The following is a 23513-nucleotide window of genomic DNA, read 5'->3' as shown; positions in this document are numbered from 1 at the left end:
GGAAAAACTTCAACGATCAAGAAAAATAAATAAAAGTTTTAATTTCATTACTTTAGCATACAGACCCCAAATTTGCAAAATTAAAGAATATTTATCTCTTAAATTATATGCATTTTTTTCTCATGGAATATAGCTTTGAATCTCAGCCTGTTATCTACCTAATGTTAATGAAACATCAGATTTCCATGTTACAGTGACATATTTCCTTGCTATTACTAAAACCAGCTTAACAACTTTTAATTTAGAAACTGACAACAGTAATTTAAGAGCAACACTTTTAAAATTTCCTAACAAAAGTAATTCAGAGTTTAAAGGAAAGTTCACTCCCGTTATCCATTGTCAAAATTACAACCAAAAATGGCTGACCTTTGAAGAAGACCACGTAGAAAGAAGTTCCAATTTCTGTTCGACATCGAAAACAATAAATTGATAAATCCAATCTCCATCTATTAAATTTCTGAGGAGTAATATGCTATTGATGTATAAAATTATAATGAAGTAATCTATCATACATTAAGTTTTTGTCACAACTTCATTACACAAATTTTGCCAATCTTGAACTATATTCATGTCCAAATCTCGTTCCCATCTTTACTTTGTATTAAACAAGCCTACTTTGTGTCTGTTCTTGTAATTATATACAATTGAAATATTTTTTTAATCATTGCATCAAACCATAATTTGTTCTAAATTTGAAAGATCTTTTAAAATAATTTCCGATTCTAGTTTCTCTCTCAAAAAAGCCCTCAGTTGAAAACAATAATGTATTACAAGATATACCATATTTGATCATTAATTGATTAAAAGACATCAATCTATTATTATCATAACAATCCTCCAATTTAGAAATTTCCTTATGATACCATATGTTTAAAAAAGATTATCTTTTGAAAAAAAATCAATAAAGGATGAATTAGTGCCACTTTTAATGCAAAAATATTTCCATCAGTTTCTAATTTAATTTTATTCCAAATATTCAACAAATGTTTTAATATTGGAGCTTCCTTATGTATTACACTAGATTTAGAATCCCATTTATAAAAAAACTCACCTGATCTAAATTCTCCTATCTTGTTTAATTCAATATCCATCCATGATGGTCTAATTTTAATGACCAAAAATCTAAAAACATTAATTGTGCTGCTCTATAATAATTCTTAAAATTGGGAAGTTGTACTCCTCATTCATATTTCCATGTTAATTTTTCTCATGACTTTCTTACCATCATCCCTTTCCAAAGAAATTTCATAACTTGCTTATATAAATCTTGAAGTCGTGGAAAAATTTTCATCTCATTACAATCAACTTTCCCAATTAACATAATCAGTAAACTTACCCATTTATTTAAGTCTTCCTCTATCTTTTTAAATATTGGAATATAATTTAATTTTTAAAAATTAATATCAATATGTATACCTAAATATTTAATCTTATCTGTTCATTTAAAACAAACCACTTGTCTACATTGTGAATAATTTCATTTTACAAGTTCCATTACCTCACTTTTATCCCAATTTATCTTGAATTTCAAAAATTTCCCATAATCTAACAATGACAATAAAGTCTTGGTAGTAATATTTGTAGTTGAGTTAAATAAACTAATACATCATCAGCAAATAAACTAATTTTATGTTGTATTTGATTTATCTCAAATCCCTTCAATTGTTGGTCATCTCAAATTTTTTTTGTGCAAGTAGTTCTATTGCTAAAGCAAACAAAGCTGGTGATAAAGGACATCCCTGCCTACTAGATCTATTTAATTTAAAAGATTAAGATATCTGTCCATTAATAATCATTTTAGCTTTAGAACTTCTATACAAGGCCTTAATCCAAACAAAAATATTTCCACATCTAAAGCTACAATAAGACTCAAATCTTTTTTCAGAGCTAAATGAATTATACTTAATAACCTTACTATATTCTCTGAAGTTTGTCTATTTTTAACAAAACCCTTCTGATCTATGTTTATTAAATCAGGAAGATATTCATTAATCCTACCCGCCAATATTTTTGCTACAATTTTATAATGTATATTTAACAAAGATTTAGGTCGATAAAAAATAGGCTTTAATGGATCTCTATCTTTTTTAGTACTAACTGTAATTATCGCTATGGAGAAAGTTTCTGGAAAACAATGTTGTTTAGAAGCCTGTTCTATTACTTTCATAAATCATGGACTCAATAAATCTTTAAATTCATTGTAAAATTCAACTGGAAACCTATCTTCACCCGGAGATTTATTATTTTGTAAACTAGTAAGCACATAATAAATCTCCTGCTCAGTAAAAGGACTCTCGAATTGATCTAAACTTTCTTGAGTCAAACATGGTATTTGATATTTGTGACAAATAATTATCTATAGCTTCTTCATCTTGTAATGATTCAGATGTATATAACTTCTGTTACAATATTAATATTTGGGGAGAATTTATAAGATTTAGAGTAGGTCACATACATTCACACATTTTAAAACAGATCTTATTTGAAAGACTGAAGAATTCACATTGCAGGATCTCTTGGAAAATGGAAGCACCTTTCACAAGTAGCTGTTAATTGAACTGAAGTCATAAAATGCTTGACTATTGTCTTGCTGAAGTCATGCTGTCTATCAGTACCCTTTCTGCAATGTGCTCATAGAAAGGTCATCCCTGGATTTTGTTTATCTAACAACAAGATGGGAGCAGAAGAAAGAACTCCTGTTGTTTTGCTCAGGAAAGTGGGGGGTTTGTAAGACATGAGTCACATGCTCTCTCTGGAGTTGCAGTTGGAAAAGAGAGAGAGTTGAGTTAACAGCTCAGTCAGTCAGTGTGTGGGACACTGACAAGTAACTGAAAAGTGCAATCCAGGGAAAACTGTTTGAAACTGATGAAAGCAAGTTCCAGAGCAGTAAATGGCTGGAAGTGCTATCTGTCTGACGTTTCTCTTGAAATAGAGGAAGGAATGGAAGTATGTGGTAGCTTAAAGAAAGAGGTTACCATCTAGAAGACTCTGATGGGGCGTTTCATCAGCGAGACCCTGAGGTGACTAGTGGTGGTACCTCAGTTGTGGAAATCCTGGAACAACAAATATCTCTCTCTGCAAACTTTAAAAGAACCTTCCTGAGCGGTAAACATTTATCTTTTAAGCACCAAGCCTGGTGAACTTTATACATGTTAAATTCTGTGCACAGTATGGTGATTGCCTGCAACCAGAGAACTTGGAAAGAAGAAGTGAGATTGAACCCTGAACCAAAGAACTTTTCTTGAATTTACACACACATTACATACACATGCGCTTAGAATTAGTAGGGGGTAATTTGGGTTAGTATAGAGTATAGTATAAGAATAGAGTTAAGTTAAAGTTTGATTCTATTTTCATGTTTGAAGTTGATTAAAAATAACTTTTGTGTTAAAAGCCACTTGTCTTGGTGAATGTCTATTGCTGCCTGGTTTTGGGGTCCTTTGGGCTCGTAACACTTCTCGTAAAATTCCTTAAACACATCATTAATTCTTTGTGGCTTATACGTCATTTAATCATTATCCTGCTGTATGGCATTAATTATTGTAGAAGATTGTTCTGCTTTTAATTGCCATGCCAAAACTTTGTGATCTTTCCCTTAGCTCATTTTTCTGCTTAGATCATAATATCATTTTCACAGTTCTATATGTTAAATTTGTATTCTATTGTATTTTTTTTTATTTACTATAGTTCTGTATTTATCCTCAGAGGGTAATTTTTCTATTTCTTTTTCCAATAAAGTTATCTCCTTTTCCAATTTATTTGTTATCTTTCATAAATTATTTTTTTTTAAGATTTGAAGAATAATTCATCATTTGGCCTCATAGAAAAGCTTTCAATGTATCCCAAATAACAAGTATATTTTCTACTGAATGTAAATTAGTTTCACAAAACAACTGAATATTTTGTCTTATAAATAAACAAAAATCCGGTCTTTTCAATAATAAAGAATTCAATCTCCATCTACAAGATGAATGTTGTTTTTCTGCAAATTCTAACTCAATCAGAAGAGGAGAATGATCTATTCTAGAATAGGTATCAAATCTGCAAGAATAATAAGAATGCCTTTCCTTAGGATGCATTCTTCTCCATATATCAATTAAATTAAAATCTTTCATTAAAGATAACAATGTTTAGCCGCCTTTGATTTCACTATTTTTTTTTAATTTTTAGTTTTTCACACTATGAACCATACTGACCAAAATACATACAGACATTTTTCTCTTGAATATATACAGTATAATTTTCTCCCCTTTCCCCCCCCTCCTTTCCCTCCCTCCCTCACCCCCCTTCCCATTTATTCAAAGTTCAATCTATATGATTTCACTACATTTCTTGAAGATTTATCCAATACAGGTTCTAAATAACATCACCCACCAAAACATTTTTGTGTACATTTACTAAAATTTTTTAAAGTATCCTGAATAAATTTCTGATCATCTAAATTCAGTGCACAGATATTCAATAAAGTCCATTCTTCAGAAAATATTTGACAATTTACTATAAGATACTTTCCCGCCGGATTTGTAATTACATCTTGAATTTTAACTGGTAATTTAAAAAAAAATAAAATTATTATTCCTCTAGCTTTAGAATTAAATGTAGAGAAAGCTACCTGGCCTACCCAATCTCTTTTCAATTTTAAACGTTCACTTTCAGTTAAGTGAGTATCTTATTAAAAAGTGATATCTACTCTTAATTTCTTGATATACAATAATACCTTCATTCTTTTTATGGTTCCGTTAATCCCATTAATATTAAAACTTAATATCTTGACTGTTTTATCCATTATTTTCCAAATTATTAACATACATTCCTATCCAGGAAGAATTCCCATAAATTAAATTGGTCTGAGGTGTCATCATCTTCCATCCAAAAAATACTGAACTTGTTCAAAATAAGAACATTATAGAAAAGTATTAAGCTAACAAACAAAAAGTTAATAATAACAAAACCCTCCCTCCCCCAAATGCCAGAAAGACCTGCATTACCATCCTCTATTTTTATGGGTCATGGTTAAACCGCGAAAACACATGTAGTCATCAGAAACCAACAAACACAACCCCCGACTCCCGGGAAAAAAAAATCATTATAAAAAAAATATATACTCCCCATTTTAATAAATCATTTCAACAAGTCCTCTTATGGTAGTCAAGCCATGGACATATCTTTAATAAAATCTTCAGCCTGAATATAGTTGGTGAAGAAGACGTTCTGCTGATCTGGCATTAAAAAATTCAAAGTAGCTGGATATCTTACAGCATAAATCTATAACCTTTATCATATAAAGCTTCTTAACCAGATTAAACTCCTTTTCTTCAAAAGAGCTTGACTCAAATCTGGATAAAAAAGATCTTGTCACTCTCGTAGTTCAAAAATCCATGTTCTTCAGCTCTTCTCATTGCCAAACCAAGCATCTTCTCTCTATCTTGATAACCTTAAAATCTGATCAATATAGACCGAGGACTTTGACTAGGTTCCGGTTTTGGTCAGATGGGTCTCTCAATCAAAATTCTCTCTTCAAATTTTTCTCCTCCAATTATTTCTGATATCCAATCTTAAAAAACAATGAATGACATCTTGGCCTTCTTTACCTTCAGACATTCCAACAATTTTAAGGTTATTCCTTCTACTATAATTTTCCAAAATATTGACCTTCTCCAATAATTTTTCATTCATAGAACAACAGAGTCCTCGTTAACATTTGTTCCTTCTGCACGATCATCTTGAATTCTTTCTTCTAGTTTATCAACCTTTTGTGAAATGTTATTTATTGATTTGGTTAGGTCAATTTCTCCAGTTAAAAGTTTTAAATGATTCTTCATTGTATTTGCAAGTTTATAAATTTTAACCTCAATTTTATCTTTTTTTTCTTTTAAGACTTTGTCTTGCCTTTAAATTCTTCTTCTTCTGTGCTTGTATCATCCTCTTCACTTGCAGAATCACTAGAGCCATCTTCCATACCAGGTAGGTCTTCTTCTTCTTCCTCCTCCTCTACAATTGGAGCGCTGGACTGGCACTTTAAGAGGGGTGAAGGGTTTTTTCCCTTTAATTTTTTTGTCCACAGCATGCATGCACGAGGGTGCGGAAATAGCTTTTACGATGGTGCCATCTTTGTGGAGAGCCACAGGAATGGCTCTGTGAGATGGTCTCTCTCCAAAGCTGCCTCCAGCAGGTCGAGGAAGAACTCCAACAGCTAGTTTCATTGAAGTGGTAGGGTCAGGTTCTTTTTCTTTCCTTGGTTCGTGTTTCTCTTTTGGAGTAGTTTTTAAAGAGTTTTTCTTTTCTCAGTGGCATTTTACAGGAATCATAAGAGTGTCTGCATTCCCTTCGGCATCACATGACCTCCCCATGTGCAACATTCTTCAAGTGAAATGAATGAAAGTGTAAAAATTATGTCTGACATTTACAGTCACATGATATTTTTATTGAAGCAAATTAAAATTTTCAGGCCAGCCTTTGGGGACCATTTCCACCATTTAAAAATTTGATTTAAAATTAAAATAGTTATATCTAAGTTCTGCTTTGTTTTATCCAGGGATAAATTCAAAATCTCAGTACATTTATATTGAAGTACTGTTTTTTTTAGCACAGTTTATAGTCAGTATTAAAATCCTTGTAATGCTATTTTGTGGTAATACAGAGGAGAGGTCTCATTCACAGTATCTTAAATATATTAAACGCCCACAAATAAACCAAGAATAATATAGTATTTAGGGTTCTGAAGGCAAATAGTATTAGAGCTTGGTTGCTTAATTAATTGCAAATTATAATATTCTGTTGCTTTATTTCAAATTTGGAGAAAGATAACACAATTAAATTCAAAACCCGTACCCAGGACAAAATATTTTTTATTCCATTAGAGCCAAATAATGAACAGGCTATTGAAGAAGAGTTCATAAAATTGGTAAGGATCAGTTTAAGGATTTAATTAAGGGGGTTTTAATACAATGCTAAGTTAATAAGAAAATGCAGCAAAAATAAGCTGAACATCAGGCTGCATAACATGACTGGATTCCTAAGAATCCTGAATCAAACTTCATCTCATCGTTCACTTCCTCCATCACATTTTACATTTGCACACGTTCTCATTGTACAAACATTAAATACTGGTTATGATTTTAAATTAGACATATAGCACGGTAACATGCCCTTCTGGCCCATGAGCACAGCTGCCCAATTACACCCAATTAGCCTACAACCCCTCCCTGTATGTTTTGAAGGGTGGGAGGAAATTCACACAGACACGAGGAGAACGTACAAACTCCCTATAGACAGTGCAGGATTTGATCCCTGGTTGCTGGCACTGTAATATTAAGTTAACCAATGTTGTGATCTTTCTGGACATTAACCATTTTTACCTTGAATACTCATGATGGAAAGTGAAAAATCTCATGTTCACTTGCTCCAACAGGAAACCCATATCAGCCTCGCTAAAAACCAAATCATACCACACAGCAAATTTTAAAAAAGCAAAAATCTTTGGAAATTAGAATCAAAATGTATGAAAATTAGATTTTAAGTCTTCAGCAGAGATATTTGAAGGTCTCAATCAATCATGGGATTCTTGTTTGGACTTCACTTACCCTTGCAGTTGGAACTAGCTTTCAATTATGTCACTGGATTTATTATAAGAATTTTCCAATACACAACCTGTGCACTGAATTTCCTGACATATTCTAAGCACCACAAGTCATGGCCCCTTCTTACTCTTGCCTGGAATAAAGACTCCTGACCTGAAACATTGACTCACCATTTCTCTCCATGGATGTGGTCTGTTAATGCCTAGAGATGGAAGATTATTGTAGGTTATTTTGACTACTAGATGTCTGTGACTAGAGTATCCCAAATGGATAGGTGATTGGACCCTAGCTGATTGTAATGTGTGAATGATTTGGATGTGGAGATGGGAGGCAAGATCAGCAAGTTTGCAGGTGATGTGAAAGTTGATGGAGTTGTTGATATTGTGGAAGGTGCAGAGAAATATAAATATCTGGTAAAATGGGCAAAAAAAATGAAAAACATATGGAGTTTAATCCAAAAAAATGCAGGGTATTGCATAGTGAAGTTTATTGTCATCTGATTGTACAACTACAACTCGACAAAACAGTGTTTTCCAATGCTTGGTGCAAAACATGCAGACAGACGACCAGAAATAACATGCAGACAGACAACACACATGCAGAACAAGTATTCATATACACAAGTAAATATTAAATATTGTTTAGTGAATGTGAGTGTCTCAGATGGTTAGTGTGAGGAGTTTGTTTGGCCGTTCAGCATTCTCACTATTGGTGGGGTTGGCTCTGATATTCCTGTATCTCTTTCTCAATGGGAGTAGCTGAAAATGTTGTGTACAAGGTGGAAGGGGTCCTCAATGATTTTGCGTGCCCTCCTCAGACAACAATCTCATTGATGGAGGACAGGGAGAAAGACTCTAGTGATCCTCTCTACAGCTCTTGTGGTTCTGTGGATTGATCTCCAATCTATTTTCCTGCAGCAACCATACCACACTGTGATGCAGCCAGCCAGGACACTCTCGATAGAGCTCTTGAAGAAGGATGACATCATGGTGGCCAGTAGTCTTGCCTGCTTCTGTCTTCTCAGGAAGTGCAGTCACTGTTGCACCTTCCTGACAAGTGAGGAGATGTTGTGTCTCCATGATAGGTCACTAGTTAAGTGAATTCCAAGCCACTTGGTGCTTTTCACTCTCTCCACTACAGAATTGTTGAATGCATAATGGAGGGTGATCATACCTGGTATGTGCAGCATGAATTGTAGAGTCTTAAGGAGTACGGAGACCTTTGAGTACAATGCCATAGATCCTTGGGGTCATGATTGAGGTATATAAAATTATGAGTGGCATAGATGAGGGAGATAACAGGAATCTTTTCCCTAATTTGGGGGTAGATAAAATAGAGGACGTAGGTTTAGAGTAAGCTGGTAAAGCAGATAGGACAGCAAGTATCTGGAATGCACTGCCAACAAGATCATTGAAGCAGGGTTTGCTGACAAAATGTTTAAATGAGCATAACGGTCTATGGACGAAGCTCTGGGCAATGGGATTAACATGGAAGGGTCATCATGGATGAGTTGATCTGAAATAATCTGTTTGTATGATGTATGATTCACTGATTCTGAGCCATAAAATACTGTGTTTAATGGAGACACAAAAGACTGGAGATGCTAGAATCTAGAGCAAAAGCGGAGGAACCCAGCAAGTCACAGAGAAATGCAAAGTCGATGTCTTGAGTCAAAATTCTGTTTCTGGTCTGATTCTAAGGTCAAAGCTCAGAACTAATGTCCAAAATCCAGGTCAACATTTAATTGGGGTTTTTGCACTAATCAGGTGAATGAATGAAAACACTGAACCAAGTCCATTCCCATTGGTGGACTAAGAGAGTAAAATGATTTTTTTTCCGACCTGTTAGTCAAAAGATAATGACAAAGACAACAGATTTGGTCATAACTCAATGCTATTTTTTGTTGAACCTCAAAGAGTAGAAATTGGCAACCAGGCCTCTTCTTCAAAAGTACTTAATTTTCTTTAGGATATTCCAAGGTGGTTCAAAATCAATTTATAAAACAAAGTATAGAATTCTTTCCAAACACTAGTAGCTTCTGACTCCAATTCATTCATTGCAAAGAATAGCAAAGAGAGTCCATAATCCTCTGACTTTACATGAACTGCCTAAGCCAAAAGTAATTATTGATATTATCTTGATGAAGGGTCCGATGTTACATTGATGCCAAAGATGTCGGTTTTGTAGCTTTAACTTTGTCACATAAAGGACACTGTTTTACCTGCTGAGTTTCTCCAGCATTGTGTTTTTACTATTCCCATAGTCACTGTTCTTTACTGTAGCTATAAATGTGAACATTTTTTTTTTGTCTTCATAGCTGATTTTCATTTCCAATGCTCCCCTTCAATAGATCAAGTTTTGCCTTCACCACCAGTAATCTAGTGTAGTTCTCCACTCGCCCATCGATTGTACACACTTCGTAATCATTGGGATGTATTCCCAAATAGCAGGAAACCTGTTCTGCCAGATATGCTTTTAAAAGAAATTGAAAGGAAATAGTGTGTTAAAAATTAGAGAGAACAATTTTGTGGGAAACACATGACTATTTTGTTAATTAGATCCCAATTAGCTCTCTAACACCATTCCCTAGCCACCAGCAACAGCACTATTTGAGCTTAGCCATTCAATTACATCATGATTGATCTGATCTCAATCCACACTGCCACATCTTTACCTCATATCCCTTGAATTTTACTCATTTTATCCAACAAAGAAGGAATGTTAGTTATCACACCATCTGGAAACTCCTTTTTTTTCCCTCTAATGGAGGTGGAGAGATTTAGTTGGGAAGAACAAATAAATTTCGATCCTTCATAAAAAATGTGTCTGTTGTCACATTTCTGTATGAGGCTGGCTTTAGATTAATGATCTCAAACAGAAAAGAAAGACACATATATGCAAATAAACTGTTTACTGAATAGGGTGAAAGGGAGTCGAAGACAAGAAAGTGCCTCTTATTCAGCATGTGGAAACAATAGATATATCTGAAAAACAATAATTTTTTTGAGCAACAGCTGAAAAAGGTCTCTTACCTTTCCCATAGAAGTATTTGCGATAATAATATGCTCCAAGATCAATGTGCTCAATAACGTATCGTTTCACTTTCTCTCGGTGGATTGCCTGGTTTTCTCTTGGTACCTCTAAGACTGACACTCCTGCATTCGTGCAGTGGGAGCTGAGTGAAGACTCAAAGGAGCAACTTTCGCTGCAAGTAAATGAACAGGAGTTGGCCCTGGATAGTGCAATGCGTCTCTCCCCTTCCCCTCCAATCTCATTCCTGAAGTAAGGGCAAGCCAAAGCCAAGTTATTGCTTTTTCCATCTCCCTCGTCAGAATCCAAACTTTCCTTGGAATTCAGTTCCTCCTTGCTGCCTGTAGGTGATTCACAATTTGCAGAGTAACCCCCTGGAATTGGATGCTGTGAAGCAGCAGAAGCACCGGTGGTTGTGTTTTTTCTTTGCCCCACATTAGCCTTATTTGCCATTGCTTCATTCACATTAAACAAAATGCTCTGGACATCATAGTGTGCAAAACACTTGTGACACATCCTTAACTGGTTGTTTTTCTCCAATCTGGTTTCTTCTTGCTCAAAAGAGAACCTCAATGCTTCATGTTCACTTTTTGCAGTTCTCAATTTTCTAAAGAGAGAAGCCTCCATTGTTTCAGGTTTCAACCTCCGTTTGAATGACTTATCCTTGTTTTTACAAAAGAAAAGTGGGCTATCAATATAATCAAATCCAGAGATTCTGACAAATTCAGCTCGAGAAATGCGAGCTGCTGCTTGCAAGCTAGGTGATACTCCAGAGTCAGAGCTCAACAGGTCAAGCCCAAGTGGGCCAGGACTCCTCTGTTCAATGCTTTCACTTCTATACCCTCTAAGCATGGCAAAAAAACTGTCACCGGTGATACCTTGGCGGTCAATTGAAGAAGTGCTTCCATACTCTCGATGAAGAGCAGCACCAGTGTTTGGATTTACTGCATTCTGATCGAGAACATCTTCAGAATCTATATCACTGATAGTAACATCACTATTGCTTCTCTGTCTTATTGGGTGAAGCCCCCTTTGTGGGGATCTGGTAAAGAGGTCTTCAAAAACATATCCAGCCTCAGCATATTCAAAGTCCTCAGTAATGTCTGTGGTTTCTTCTGATAAACCTTCAATGCTTTGGTCGTTCTGTCCATTCTGACTGGCTCGCATCATGGATATGGAATCATAACTGGCAAATGATCTACTATCCCATGACATAAGGTTGCTATTTGTGCCCTCCTTTAAAAATTCTTTCTTTGGAGGCCATTCAGAGATTCTTGCCCGAACACCCATCTTTGGTACAGCAGGTGCTCCATTAACCTGACTGCTGTTGTCTGATTTGCAAGGTGTTCCAGATGGAATGGGAGGTCCCATGTTACCATTAAAGACTTTGTATTTTCTAGCAAATAAATCATCAGACTGCATATTTCTAAGAGAGTCCACTGAGAATCCTGAACCACCACTGGAATGAGGCTGTTCTTCGTGAGCTAATTTTTTGTCATTCATATCCATCCAGAAACCAAGCAACCATTCTTAAAGATGATTCAAGGCCATTTTATCACCGTATCATCAATGTTGTGTCACGCCAACATAGATTGGGAGGATTTTTTTTTATTTTAAGGGAGTTATAATAGTTGCACAGTTTGAAAATTCAGATGAACCATCCTCAACATCAAATTATTTTAATAATACCTCAATAAAATTTTCAGTCCAAGTTGTACATCCTGTGTTCTTTTTTGCATCAGTGATCAGTTTGTCAAACCATACATTATTCATTACCATCAAAATTTGCAGTGAAGCAGCAACAACTTGAAGCAGAGATGGACTACACAAGGTCTCTGGTGGATTTTGGTTAATAATCTGCAGGAAGGAAAAAAAAAATTTTTAATTGAAATTAATAAAAGCGTGGGAAAACAAAATGCACTCAATTTAAACCATCATAGCAACTCGATTAGTAAAATTTTTAAACTTTTCACATTTTATACAAACAAACATTGCTAAAGTTGGCTTTATTATTATTGAAAACTATGAGCAGAATTTTTGATAAACTAACACGAATAACCAAATCTCAAAGCTGAATTTCAAGGTTGAAATGAAATAAAAAATGAAAGTGAATAAAAGCATCCTATTTCCTTCTTCAGTACCATTCTCTTTACCGTTGATGCAGACTGCGGCTGCACAGTTGGTGTAGTGGTTAGCATCATGCCTTTACAGCTCCAGCGATCGGATCAAGGGTTTGAATCCCACACTGTCTGTAAGGAGTTTGTATGTTCTCCCTGGGGGCTCCTCTTTCCTCACATCATTCGAAAGGTACCAGTTACCAGACTGCATGTTTAAATTTATAAATTCATTTAAAAAATATTCCATGTTCAGGACAAGGTCCACAATCTAACAAAAGCTAAAGGCTCTTGAATTCCCCAATATTCTGAAAGACCCTCAACCACTATCAGTCTGTCTATATACTGGTAATAAACTCCTCCTGAGTGCATGTACTCATTTTCCTCCATTTAGCCCATAGCCCTCTGAACCTTACATTTTCCTCCATTTAGCCCATAGCCCTCTGAACCTTTCCAATCCATGTACCTTAAATATTTTTTAGCATCCTCATTGCACCTTGCTGACTTCCTTGGAGCATGGAAATCCGCCCACTGGTCATATGTCAGATGACAGAGGCCTACAATTTCATTCACTCCAATGAAGAAGATGGACTCCTGGGGATGAGTAGATTTCAGGTTGTTTACGTTTGCAAATGTGTGTTAATTTAAAATAATTGAAATATTTTTAGGTTTTCTTATATCACATACAGTATTCAAAAAACCTAAAGCTTTAATTATTTATTAATTTTAAGACTTGAATCATCATTATTCGGTTTAAAAAAAAAGGGCCTTCAGCCCAACTCACTCATGCTGACCAAGTTGTCTCCCCCGGAAAGTCTCATTTTCCTCTATTTAGCCCATAGCCCTCTGAACCTTTCCAATCCATGTACCTTAAATATTTTTTTGCATCCATCTGTACTACTTCCTCTGGTTAATTTTGAACAGGCATTCTCAATGGGGGACACAGATTGAAGTCATTCTTTGCAGGGTGGGGTGGGGGGGGGGTAGGTGTATTGAGGGAATGGAAACTGAATGGATTAAACATTTTTGGGGGAAGGAAAGGTCTGCTAAACTTTGCTATATCATTACTAAGCAACACGAGATTTTTTTCAATGGACATTGAAAAGTAATTAGTCATTACATTATAATCCAAGAAATTCATTTTACAATTACATAAATCCACTCTGCAAGAGAACGACGCTCTTCTCATGGCTTATGCCAGTGGTTCTCAACCTTTTTCTTTCCACTCACATACCACTTTAAGTAATCCCTATGCCATAGGTCCTCTGTGATTAGTAAGAGATTGCTGAAGAGTGGGGAAAAAAGTTGAGAACCACTGTTCTAGACCCAATTGTTATGGAAATATTTTGCTTGAGAAAAATTGTTATTGGCCCATTTCCTTTGGAGTTATGAAACCATGCACATAAATCAATGAAGTATGATTAAAACAGTGGTTTTCAAACTTTTTTCTTTCCACTTACATACCACTTTAAGTAATCCCTATGCCATGGGCGTTTTGTGATTAGTAAGGGATTACTCCAAGTGGTATGTAAGTAGAAAGAAAAAGTTTGAAAACCACTGTTCTAATGGATCATATTCCATTTTATTTTTAAAATTCACCCTGGGCCCCTTAAAAATGGGCAACAGGCTGCAGTTGGCCCATGGGCTGTAGATTGGCCAGCCTTGATTTAGATGGTTCAGAAAGAGCAATATAAAAATAAATTAACTCTGTATGATGAATGCAAATACTGGCCAAACAACTGTTATTCTTAGCAAGTGTCAATATAAGCAGATAAGCACCAAAGGATAATGGAATCCTTGGTGAAGTAAGTGTCTTAAAGGTGGATGGATGATCTTGTGGCCTGCCAATGCAATAATGCCCAGACTCCACACCTCCAGGAAAGGTGCTTTATGTCAGCATGAGTGGGTGCAAGTAGCCCATCACTCACTGCGACAAGAATCAATGAACTATCCACAGGTCAGATGTGGGCCATTCAGTTTGTGGAATAATACCATTTGTTGGCACCTCAGCAGACGTACAGACCTTTTGAAAATTGCAAATGTGCAATGACTTAGAAAACAACTCTCTCTTCAGGATGATGTATTGTTCAGGGATTGATACTTAAAATCTGGAAATCACCATGGAGTCAGGAGAGAGTCTTCCTATATGGCAATACTAAAATATCATCAACAGTGTAAAATTTCTGGGTCTGCCAATGCAAAGTACAGTCCCCTACAAATTATCATAGTCCTGTTAAAGTGTGTTGGAATTTATGAAAGTGTTGTGGCAATCCTATAGATATTTTGAAGATTTGGGGACAGCAGGATTGGCGTAGCAGGTAGTGCAACGCCTTTACAGTGCCAGTGATCGGGACCAGGGTTCAAATCGCACGCTGTCTGTATGGAGTTTGTACCTTCTCCCCATGTCTGCATGGGTTTTTTATGGGGGCTCTGGTTTCCTCCCATCATACCAGGAGTTTAGGTTGATTGAGTGTAAAATTGGGCAGCACAGACTCCTGTGCTGAATGTCTAAATTTAAAAAAAATTAAAATTGCATTTCTTCTGTGAGCTCAATGTTCAGAAACATTAGAAAACAAGGCTAGGAGTGGTGGTAGAAGTTAAGATTATATATGTAGTAGAGCAAACAAAATTTCAGAAACTTCCAATTTTTCATCTGGAAATACCGTATTTTTGTGGCTAGAGACAAAGACCCAACTGTTAAAACAAATAGGGCCAAACAATAAGGTGTAATGGAATAAGTTAATAAAATATATGTTTAAAAAGGGGGAATAAGATTTAAGTTTAAATAATAAGTTTAGGTCACTTTTCACAAGCAAACATCTCATTACAGAAATGGACAGAAATTGAAATGGAAACAAAAAGGAGAGATAAAAGCTGCTGCGGTCATTGAAAGGCGGCAAAGTGAAAAGCCAGCTCAAAACCCCATTTCAAGACGGGTTTTGAATTCCAAGTTTAGTATATTCGAAATCTCTGAGTGGCTGGTTATAGTTTTTCTCCTGAAATAGGGGAAAAGAAGAACTCTTTGTGGTAACCTGGAAAGACACTGGTTGGTGATTGAAGGATATCAGTTTGCGTGTCCAAAGAACATCTCTCTGCACCCACCAAAGACCTTCTTGACTGGTAACAACTTAAGGCACCAGAGCCTGTTGAATGCAATGACTGTTTAACTCTCTGCACAGTACTGAAAACTGCCTGATACCAGTGAACTTGGAGAAGTGAACAGTAAATGACTGGACAGAGAATAAAGAACCATCTTACACAGACACACACACACACACAGACACACACACACAGAATTAGGAGGGGGTTAAGTAACTTAACAAAGATAAGTTAAATATAAATCTTTTTATTCTGTGTTAAGAAAATAAAACCAATTTTGTTTAAGTAGCCATTGTCTTTGCGAATTTCTATTGCTAAAGTTATGAGCCCAGAGGACCCCAAAACCCAGCAGCAATAGAAATTTACCCAGACAAATAGTTACTTAAACAAAACTTACTTTTAATTATTTTTAAACATGAAAACAGAATCAAACTTTAAGTTATCTATTATTAACTTAATCCCTTTCTAATTCTAAGCATGCATACATGTGTAATGTGAGAGTAAGTTCAGAAAAGTTCTTTGATTCACAGTCAAATCTCACTTCTCATTCCTCCAAGTGCACTGGTATCAGGCAATTCTTATATTGTGTACAGAATTTAACATTTATGAATTTCACCAGGCTCTGGTGATTGAAAGGTAAATGGTTACCACTCAGGAAGATTCTTGTCGGTTTTCAGAGTGTGATTTGTTGCTTGTTGGACACTCACAACTGATCCCTTCCGATCAGCCACTTCAGTGTCCTGCCGAAGAAACTTTCCCCATTAATGTTTTCCAGATGATAACCTCTTTCTTTCAGGTCAACATAGCCTTATTTCAAGTAAAACATTTTCAGCAGTCCTCTCCTCTTGTATGAACCACAAGGGCTTTGACCAGACTGAACTAAGAACTTGCAACCCATCTTCAAAATAGGGTTTTTCCACAAGCTTTCCAGCTTGTCATGTCCCAGTTCCAGCTGCCACTGTTGAACTATAAAACTCTAGAACTAAATTCTCTCTCTCTCTGAGAGAACCACATGACCCTCTTAGAACAGCAAACTGCTCTCAGACTGCAGTACCAGACCTACTACTCTTCTGAGTTCGTTCATCTATTGCTTTCCAAAACAATAATCCATTACTCCACACCATGTCCAATTAACACTTACTTGTAAAGTCCTTATAGGCATTCCTCAAAGATTTGGCATTTTAAATGAGATCTGTTTTGAAGTGTTTGCACTAAAAGATTTGGCATTTTAAATGAGATCTGTTTTGAAGTGTTTGCACTAAAACCTACACTAAAAATCCTGCCACAGTTTATCTCCTTTAAAACATATATAGAGCATAATGTGTCACACTGCTAGTTTTTGAGTCCTTTGGGATTTTAACAAGAGAAAAGCAAGAATGATGTTGGAAATTGGAGCAATGGACTAAATGCTGGAGGAACTCAATAGGTCAGGGAACATAAGACCATAAGTAAGAGCAGAATTAGGCCATTTGTATCATGGCTGATGTATTTTTCCTCTCCAACCCCTTTGTACTGCCTTCTCCTTTGACACCTTTACTAACCAAGAACCTATCAACTTTCTCTCAAAGATTACAAGATTATGAGATGCTTTTTTCCAGGATAGGAATAGCAAACATTAGAGGACATATGTACAAAGTGAAAGGAGGAAAGTTTAGGGGAGACACCAGGGGTAAATTTTTTTTTAATACAGAGAGTTGTGAGTGCTTGGAATGTTTTGCCAGGGATGGTTGGGGAGGCTGAAACATTAGGGACATTTAAGAGAGTCCTAGGCAGGTGCATGGATGGAAGAAAATTAGAGGGTTACAGGGTAAGAACGGTTATTTGTTTTAAGGAATATATGGGTTGGCACAACATCGAGGGCTAAATGGCCTGTTCTGTGCTATGTTCTAAATATACGCAATGATTTAGCCTCCACTTGCTTCCATGGACACTACCTGGCCCACTCAGTTCCTCCAGCAGTTTGTGTGCTGCTGTCAAAACAAATTAGTGGGTGGAAGACCTGTTTTGCTTTAATGTTTATTCTAATTTCTGAACTATGTATCTTGTAGATTAATATTGAGTTCTTTGAATATCAGCAGATTATTATCCAGACTCTAGAAGTGAAAAAAGCTAAAAATGATGTAAGCAAATAAAAATTGGAAGCAAGAAAATTCCATCAGTCCTTTCAAATCTACTCCCCAATTCACCAAAATTATTTTCTTGCACCAATCACATATGCCATTATTTCTGAATAATTATAGAATTAATCTCTTCTTAATAAAATCAATACCAAACCTCCACTGCCTTCTGAGTAGATTATTCCAAAGGTTCACCAGAAATTCTTCCAAAATAGCCAACCCCATCTTTTGAGACAGTGACATCTCAGTCTGATGAGACCAGTCATAATTTTAATGACTTCAAGCAAATTTTCAAATATAACCCCATTATAATTCCCTATATTATTGGCAACCTATTGTTTGGTAACAACCAGAACAAAAACTAGATTAATAGAGTCCAGAATATGTATCTTCACGTGAAAAACCTCAGTATTAAACTATGCAAACAGAACACACTTCACTTGAATGACCCCTGGAATGATTTGGAATGACAGTCTGGACCCACAGTGTTGGGCACCATTATCAATGTCCATTATCAATGTTTCTATCAATAGAGCACATCATGACGACAGGAGTTTGTTGCATTATTTTCATGATTGTTCATCAATTACCATTTGCAGAAATGAGTTTGAAACAACTACCATTTCAAAAAGACCTGGCTTAATCTTCAGACTGCATTTCAAATACTCAACCCCATATCACCATCCTAAAACACTACCATATCAACAGAATTTTTTTTTCTCTTACTTACCTGATGAGTTCCCTACCGTATTTCAAATGTTTCAATTAAATCGTCTGTATTCCAGAGAATGCAATGCTAATATGGAATCACATGATGAACACAGACAAATGGGCTTGTTTGGTCAGCATGTTTTTGCTGGTATAACCCACCAGTTCTCAACCTTTTTCCTTCAACACACATACCACCTTAAGTAATCCTTACTAACCGCAGGGGACCTATGGCATCCTATGTGTTCTCTCCCTTCCTGGTGTCCTGTAACAGTCCATTGCTCCCCCAGAGTCTGCAAACCCTCAAGGCCACTGCCAAACTTGGGCCCAGACCCCACGGTTGTTTAAAGCCTGTACTGAGCCACTGGCCGTAGGACCCCACAGAAGAGCACTGCAGCTCTGCTTCCCACTCTCCCTGGGTCCACACCAGTGCCACCATTTGTCTTTTCAGCTTCTATCCCCTTCAGAGGGTTTTTCAAAAAGGTTCAGTCAGACATGACTTACTTTTTACAAAAGTTCTTTCTAAACAATCAGCTGAAACTTTAAGTGTTTAATTATACCTTTAGCACTTCAGAACATCCTGATGTTAGCCGTATTGAGTTTTCTTTCTTCCTGCATTTTTAAAGAATAAAATTATAAATTTTCTAATCTTACGAATGATTCCCAATGTGAACTATGACAGATTATTGTCACGCATCTACCTCTTTCAACATACCAGGTCCTGTCAGAGCCATTACCTTCTTCATTAATTTTGATTACGTTAAATTATGCTGAATCCTAAGCTCTTTCTTGAATTTACTTTTGGACACACAAGAGACTGCAAATGCTGGAATCTGGAGCAAAACAATAAGTGGTGGAGGAACTCTGAGGATTAAGCAATATTTGTGAGACATTTTGGGTCGAGACCTGGATTGGAATGGGCCCTAACTATGCCTACCGTTTCATTTTCCACTTGGAGCATGTCTTGTTCCAAACCCACCCTGGCACTACTCCCTAACTCTTTTCAAACTCAACATTCTCATCTTTTTAAAAAAATTTTGCTTTTCCCCACATACAAATACTAACAATTTATTCAAAATGTTCATCAATTCATTATCAATTTAAATGGTAATTAGTTTTTATGAAGCTCATGATGCTCTTGACAACCTGTTTTTCTGGTAGATTTGGAATCTTATTAAGTCAAATTTATTGTCATCTGATTATATAAGTACAACCCGACAAAACAGCATTCTCCAGTCCTTGGTGCAAAATATACAAACTCACAACCAGACATAACACGCATACAGATAATGCATATGTAATATTAGACCATTAAGCCAGTAGCAGTGTTGCCAAATAAGCAGTAACAAACATGAGAACGAAAAGCAAAACCATGAGATGACTTGTAAGTGCAACTGTTTCAGTGTTCATTACAAAGGGAGGTATGATTGGTGTAGTGGTTAGCGCAACACCTTTACAGCACCTGCGATCGGGACGGGGGTTCAAATCCCGTGCTGCCTATAAAGATAAATTCTCCCTGTGTCTGGGTGGGTTTTCCCCAGGGGCTCTGGTTTCCTCCCACTGTTCAAGACATGCCACAGGTGTAGGTTAATTTGATGTAAATTGGGCAGCACGGACTTGGGGCTGAAATGGCCTCTTACCGTATTGTATGTTAAAAGTAAATATTTAAATTTTAAAATTTAATGTACTAAAGTCTCCAGCCTGCTCAGGAGCAACTTGCCCTATTGATTTGATCATATCACTGCTGGAAGCAATGTGTGGGTTGATTGTGTAAAATTGAACAGCCTTTATAAGAGTTATCCATTCCACCTGCTAAATGACATCATTAAAGATTTCCAGGGCAGGGCCATATTTGCATTAACTAGCTCACAAGATATTTTGGCTTTATGTGGTGGAACATGGTACTGCGGGCATGTCCTCACTGGGCTGGGTAGTTCCTCCTCATAAGATCCCTGAATAAAGGCTGTGAGCCCTCGTCTCCTCCCTCATACCTGCCTTGGACATGAGCCAGCAGCATGTCGAAGCGTGTCTGGGTTTTCTGATTAATAAACCCTTTGACGCTTGCTTCGTGTCTGCGAGTGCTCATGCACCACAATTTATTGATCAGAAATTTTAAAGTGCCATGGACAAGCCAATCTGACGGGAGAAGCTGGAGATTGATCCAAAGGATCCAGAGGCCTCTGTAAAGTTTGATATGTGGCTACACCGTTTGAAAGCCTACCTGAGGCACCACAAAAAACACTGCCGATGGTGATCGGTACAACCTGCTCTTCACAGTGGTGGGCCACCGAGCATACCAATTAATTCACGACTGCACTGGATATGAAGATGCAATGGCCCTACTCCGTCAGCAGTACGGAGCCCAAGGAACATGATGCATGCACGCTTCCAGCTTGGATCCCGGCACCAGGGTCCGAGTGAGTGGGCGCTGGGACGTGATTGTGGCAAACTATCAGGAAGAGCTCATCCATGACAGGCTAGTAGCTGGATTCCGCTCCCATAAAATACAAGAACGACTCCTGGAGAAAGTAATCGGTCCCTACAGGAAGTGGTGCAGGTGGTCCGAGCAATGGAAACTGCTCAAAAGAACGTGGAGACCGACTCAGCAGGCCATGCGGCCACCAGGAGGGGAATGTAGGTGGTGCCATCTTGGGACTCGGTGCCACTGACTGTCGCTGCCACCGGCAAGCACACGAGGTGCAACCATTGCAGCCAAAGCCAACATCCTCAAAGTACTGTCCAGCACGTAGCGCGACCTGCTCAAACTGCCAGAAGAAAGGATACCATGCCAGAGTATGTCATTCTAAGCCCCTCCATAGCAGTGCCACGTTCATCGCCATCTTGGGCCAACCCACTTCCATCGTCATTTTTAGTTGCTGAAAACCGAACTTCCGGGCCAAAGGCATGACAACACGGAGGGACGTCCAAATAGCTTCACTTCTGGACTTCACCGCGTGTGATCCACGGGGGTGGCCATCTTTATGAACTCCCACCCAGCGACATGGCAGCAGCAACTCAGAGAGTGAGCTAACATTGGCTTCCACTGTGCTGGACCAGAGTAGACCACACCACCTGGGATGATCAATGATGGACATTAAGGTAAACAGTCCACTGTTGCCTGTTCGACATGGGAAGCATGAAAGCTTCATACACCTGGGCACGGCTGAACATTATTCCCTGACCATGTCCCCAGCCAAGTGCAAATCCGCGGGAGATGCATCATGACCCTAACCGTGGAGGGCACCAAATACAAGAACTTCAAACTGCTGGTGATGCCCCACCCCTGCGCAGCCATCATATTGGGGCTGGATTTCCAGTGCCAGCTTAATGGTGTGCTGATGCAGTTTGACGGCCCTCACCACCCCCTCACTGTCAGTAATAACCTGTGGCCTGGCCTCCCTCTGGGTACCTCTGCCTCCAATGTTCCAAAACCTCACCCCAGATTGCAAACCTGTGCCACTAAGAGCAGGAGATACAGCTCCGGGAATAGGGAATTCCTCAAGACAGAAGTGGAGCGGCACCTGGAGGAGGGCATAATAGAACCGTGTAACAGTCCCTGGAGGGCGTAAGTAGTTGTGAAGAGTGAGGAGAAGTACTGTATGGTGATAAACTACAGTCAGACTATCAACCGTTCACCTTATTGGACGCCTACCCTTTGCCCTGCATAGCTGATATTGTAAATGAGATTGCCAAGTATAGGGTCTTCTCAATCATAGACCACAAATCAGCGTACCACCAAATCCCGATTCGCCCAAAAGACCAGTTGTACACGGCATTTGAGGCCTATGGCCAACTCTACCATTTCCTCCAAGTCCCATTCAGCCTCACGAATGGGGTGTCAATGTTTCAAAGAGAACTGGACCGTATGGTGGATGACAATTAACTAAAGGCTACATATCCACATCTGGTCAATGTCACCATCTGTGGCCATATCCAGAAGGAACACAACGAGAACCTGCAGAGGTTCCTGCCACCGCAAAGTCCCTCAATTTCACATATAATAAGAAAAAGTGCAAGCTGCTGGCAATTCTGGGGTATGTGATGAAGCATGGTGTCATTTCCCCCAACCCAGAGCACATGCAGCCCCTTCCGGAGTTACGTCTGCCATAGAAACCCAAGGCTTTAAAAAGGTGCCTGAAGCTTTTCTCATATTAGGCCCAAATGATCCCCAACTATGCAGACAAGGCCCAACCCCTGGTGAAAACCACCACCATTCCTCTGTCGGCAGAGATCTGTAAGGCTTTCAAAGGCATCAAGGACGAGATTGCCAAGGTGGGGAAGCACATCATTGATGAATCCGTCCAGTTCCAAGTGGAGAGCGATGCCTCCAACTTCGATCTGTCAGCTGCACTGAAGCAAGCAGGCAGGCCAGTCACATTTTTTCCCGCACCCTCCAAGGCCCCGAACGCAGGCATTCTGCCTCTCAGAAGGAGGCACAAGCTATAGTAGAGGTCATGCATCACAGGAGGCACTACTTGGCCGGCAGACCATTCACCCTGTTGATGGGCCAGAGAGCAATCGCTTTTATGTTTAATAATAAACAGTGGGGCAAAATCAAAAATGACAAGATAACGAGGTGGAGAATTGAGCTGCCCACCGACAATTATGAGATCTTGTACCAGCCAGGCAAGCTCAATGAATTACCATATGCTCTGTCCAGGGGAACCTATGCCAGGGTGCAATTTGATTGCCTCTAGGCCCTCCACAATAGCCTCTGCCACCCCAGGGTCACAAGGCTCTACCATTTTGCGAGGGCCCACAACCACCCATAATCAGTGGAGAAAGTCAGTGAGCTGACTTGCAATTCCCCAAACCGTGAGGAATGGAAGCTGCAATTTTACAGACCAGAGAGCCCAACATATCAA

At 38.0% G+C, this 23513-nt stretch overlaps 1 protein-coding gene across 10 annotated transcripts in view; it reads right to left on the bottom strand.

The window, feature by feature from the left end:
* Positions 1–23513, bottom strand: part of sipa1l2 (signal induced proliferation associated 1 like 2) — a 664341-nt gene that overhangs the window by 437736 nt on the left and 203092 nt on the right. For 8 of the 10 annotated variants that reach the window (XM_069885039.1, XM_069885037.1, XM_069885038.1 and 5 more), the window contains one exon: positions 10613–12467. In XM_069885039.1, coding sequence (XP_069741140.1) covers positions 10613–12119 — 1507 coding nt within the window. In that variant the 5' untranslated portion in view covers positions 12120–12467. Of the gene's footprint in view, positions 1–10612; positions 12468–19208; positions 19261–23513 lie in introns of all 10 variants that reach the window. The other 2 variants (XM_069885040.1, XM_069885045.1) reach the window with 2 other exon arrangements.

Source organism: Narcine bancroftii, chromosome 6, assembly GCF_036971445.1.
Source record: "Narcine bancroftii isolate sNarBan1 chromosome 6, sNarBan1.hap1, whole genome shotgun sequence".
Lineage (NCBI taxonomy): Eukaryota > Metazoa > Chordata > Chondrichthyes > Torpediniformes > Narcinidae > Narcine > Narcine bancroftii.
This window is presented reverse-complemented; position numbering and strand designations above follow the sequence as displayed.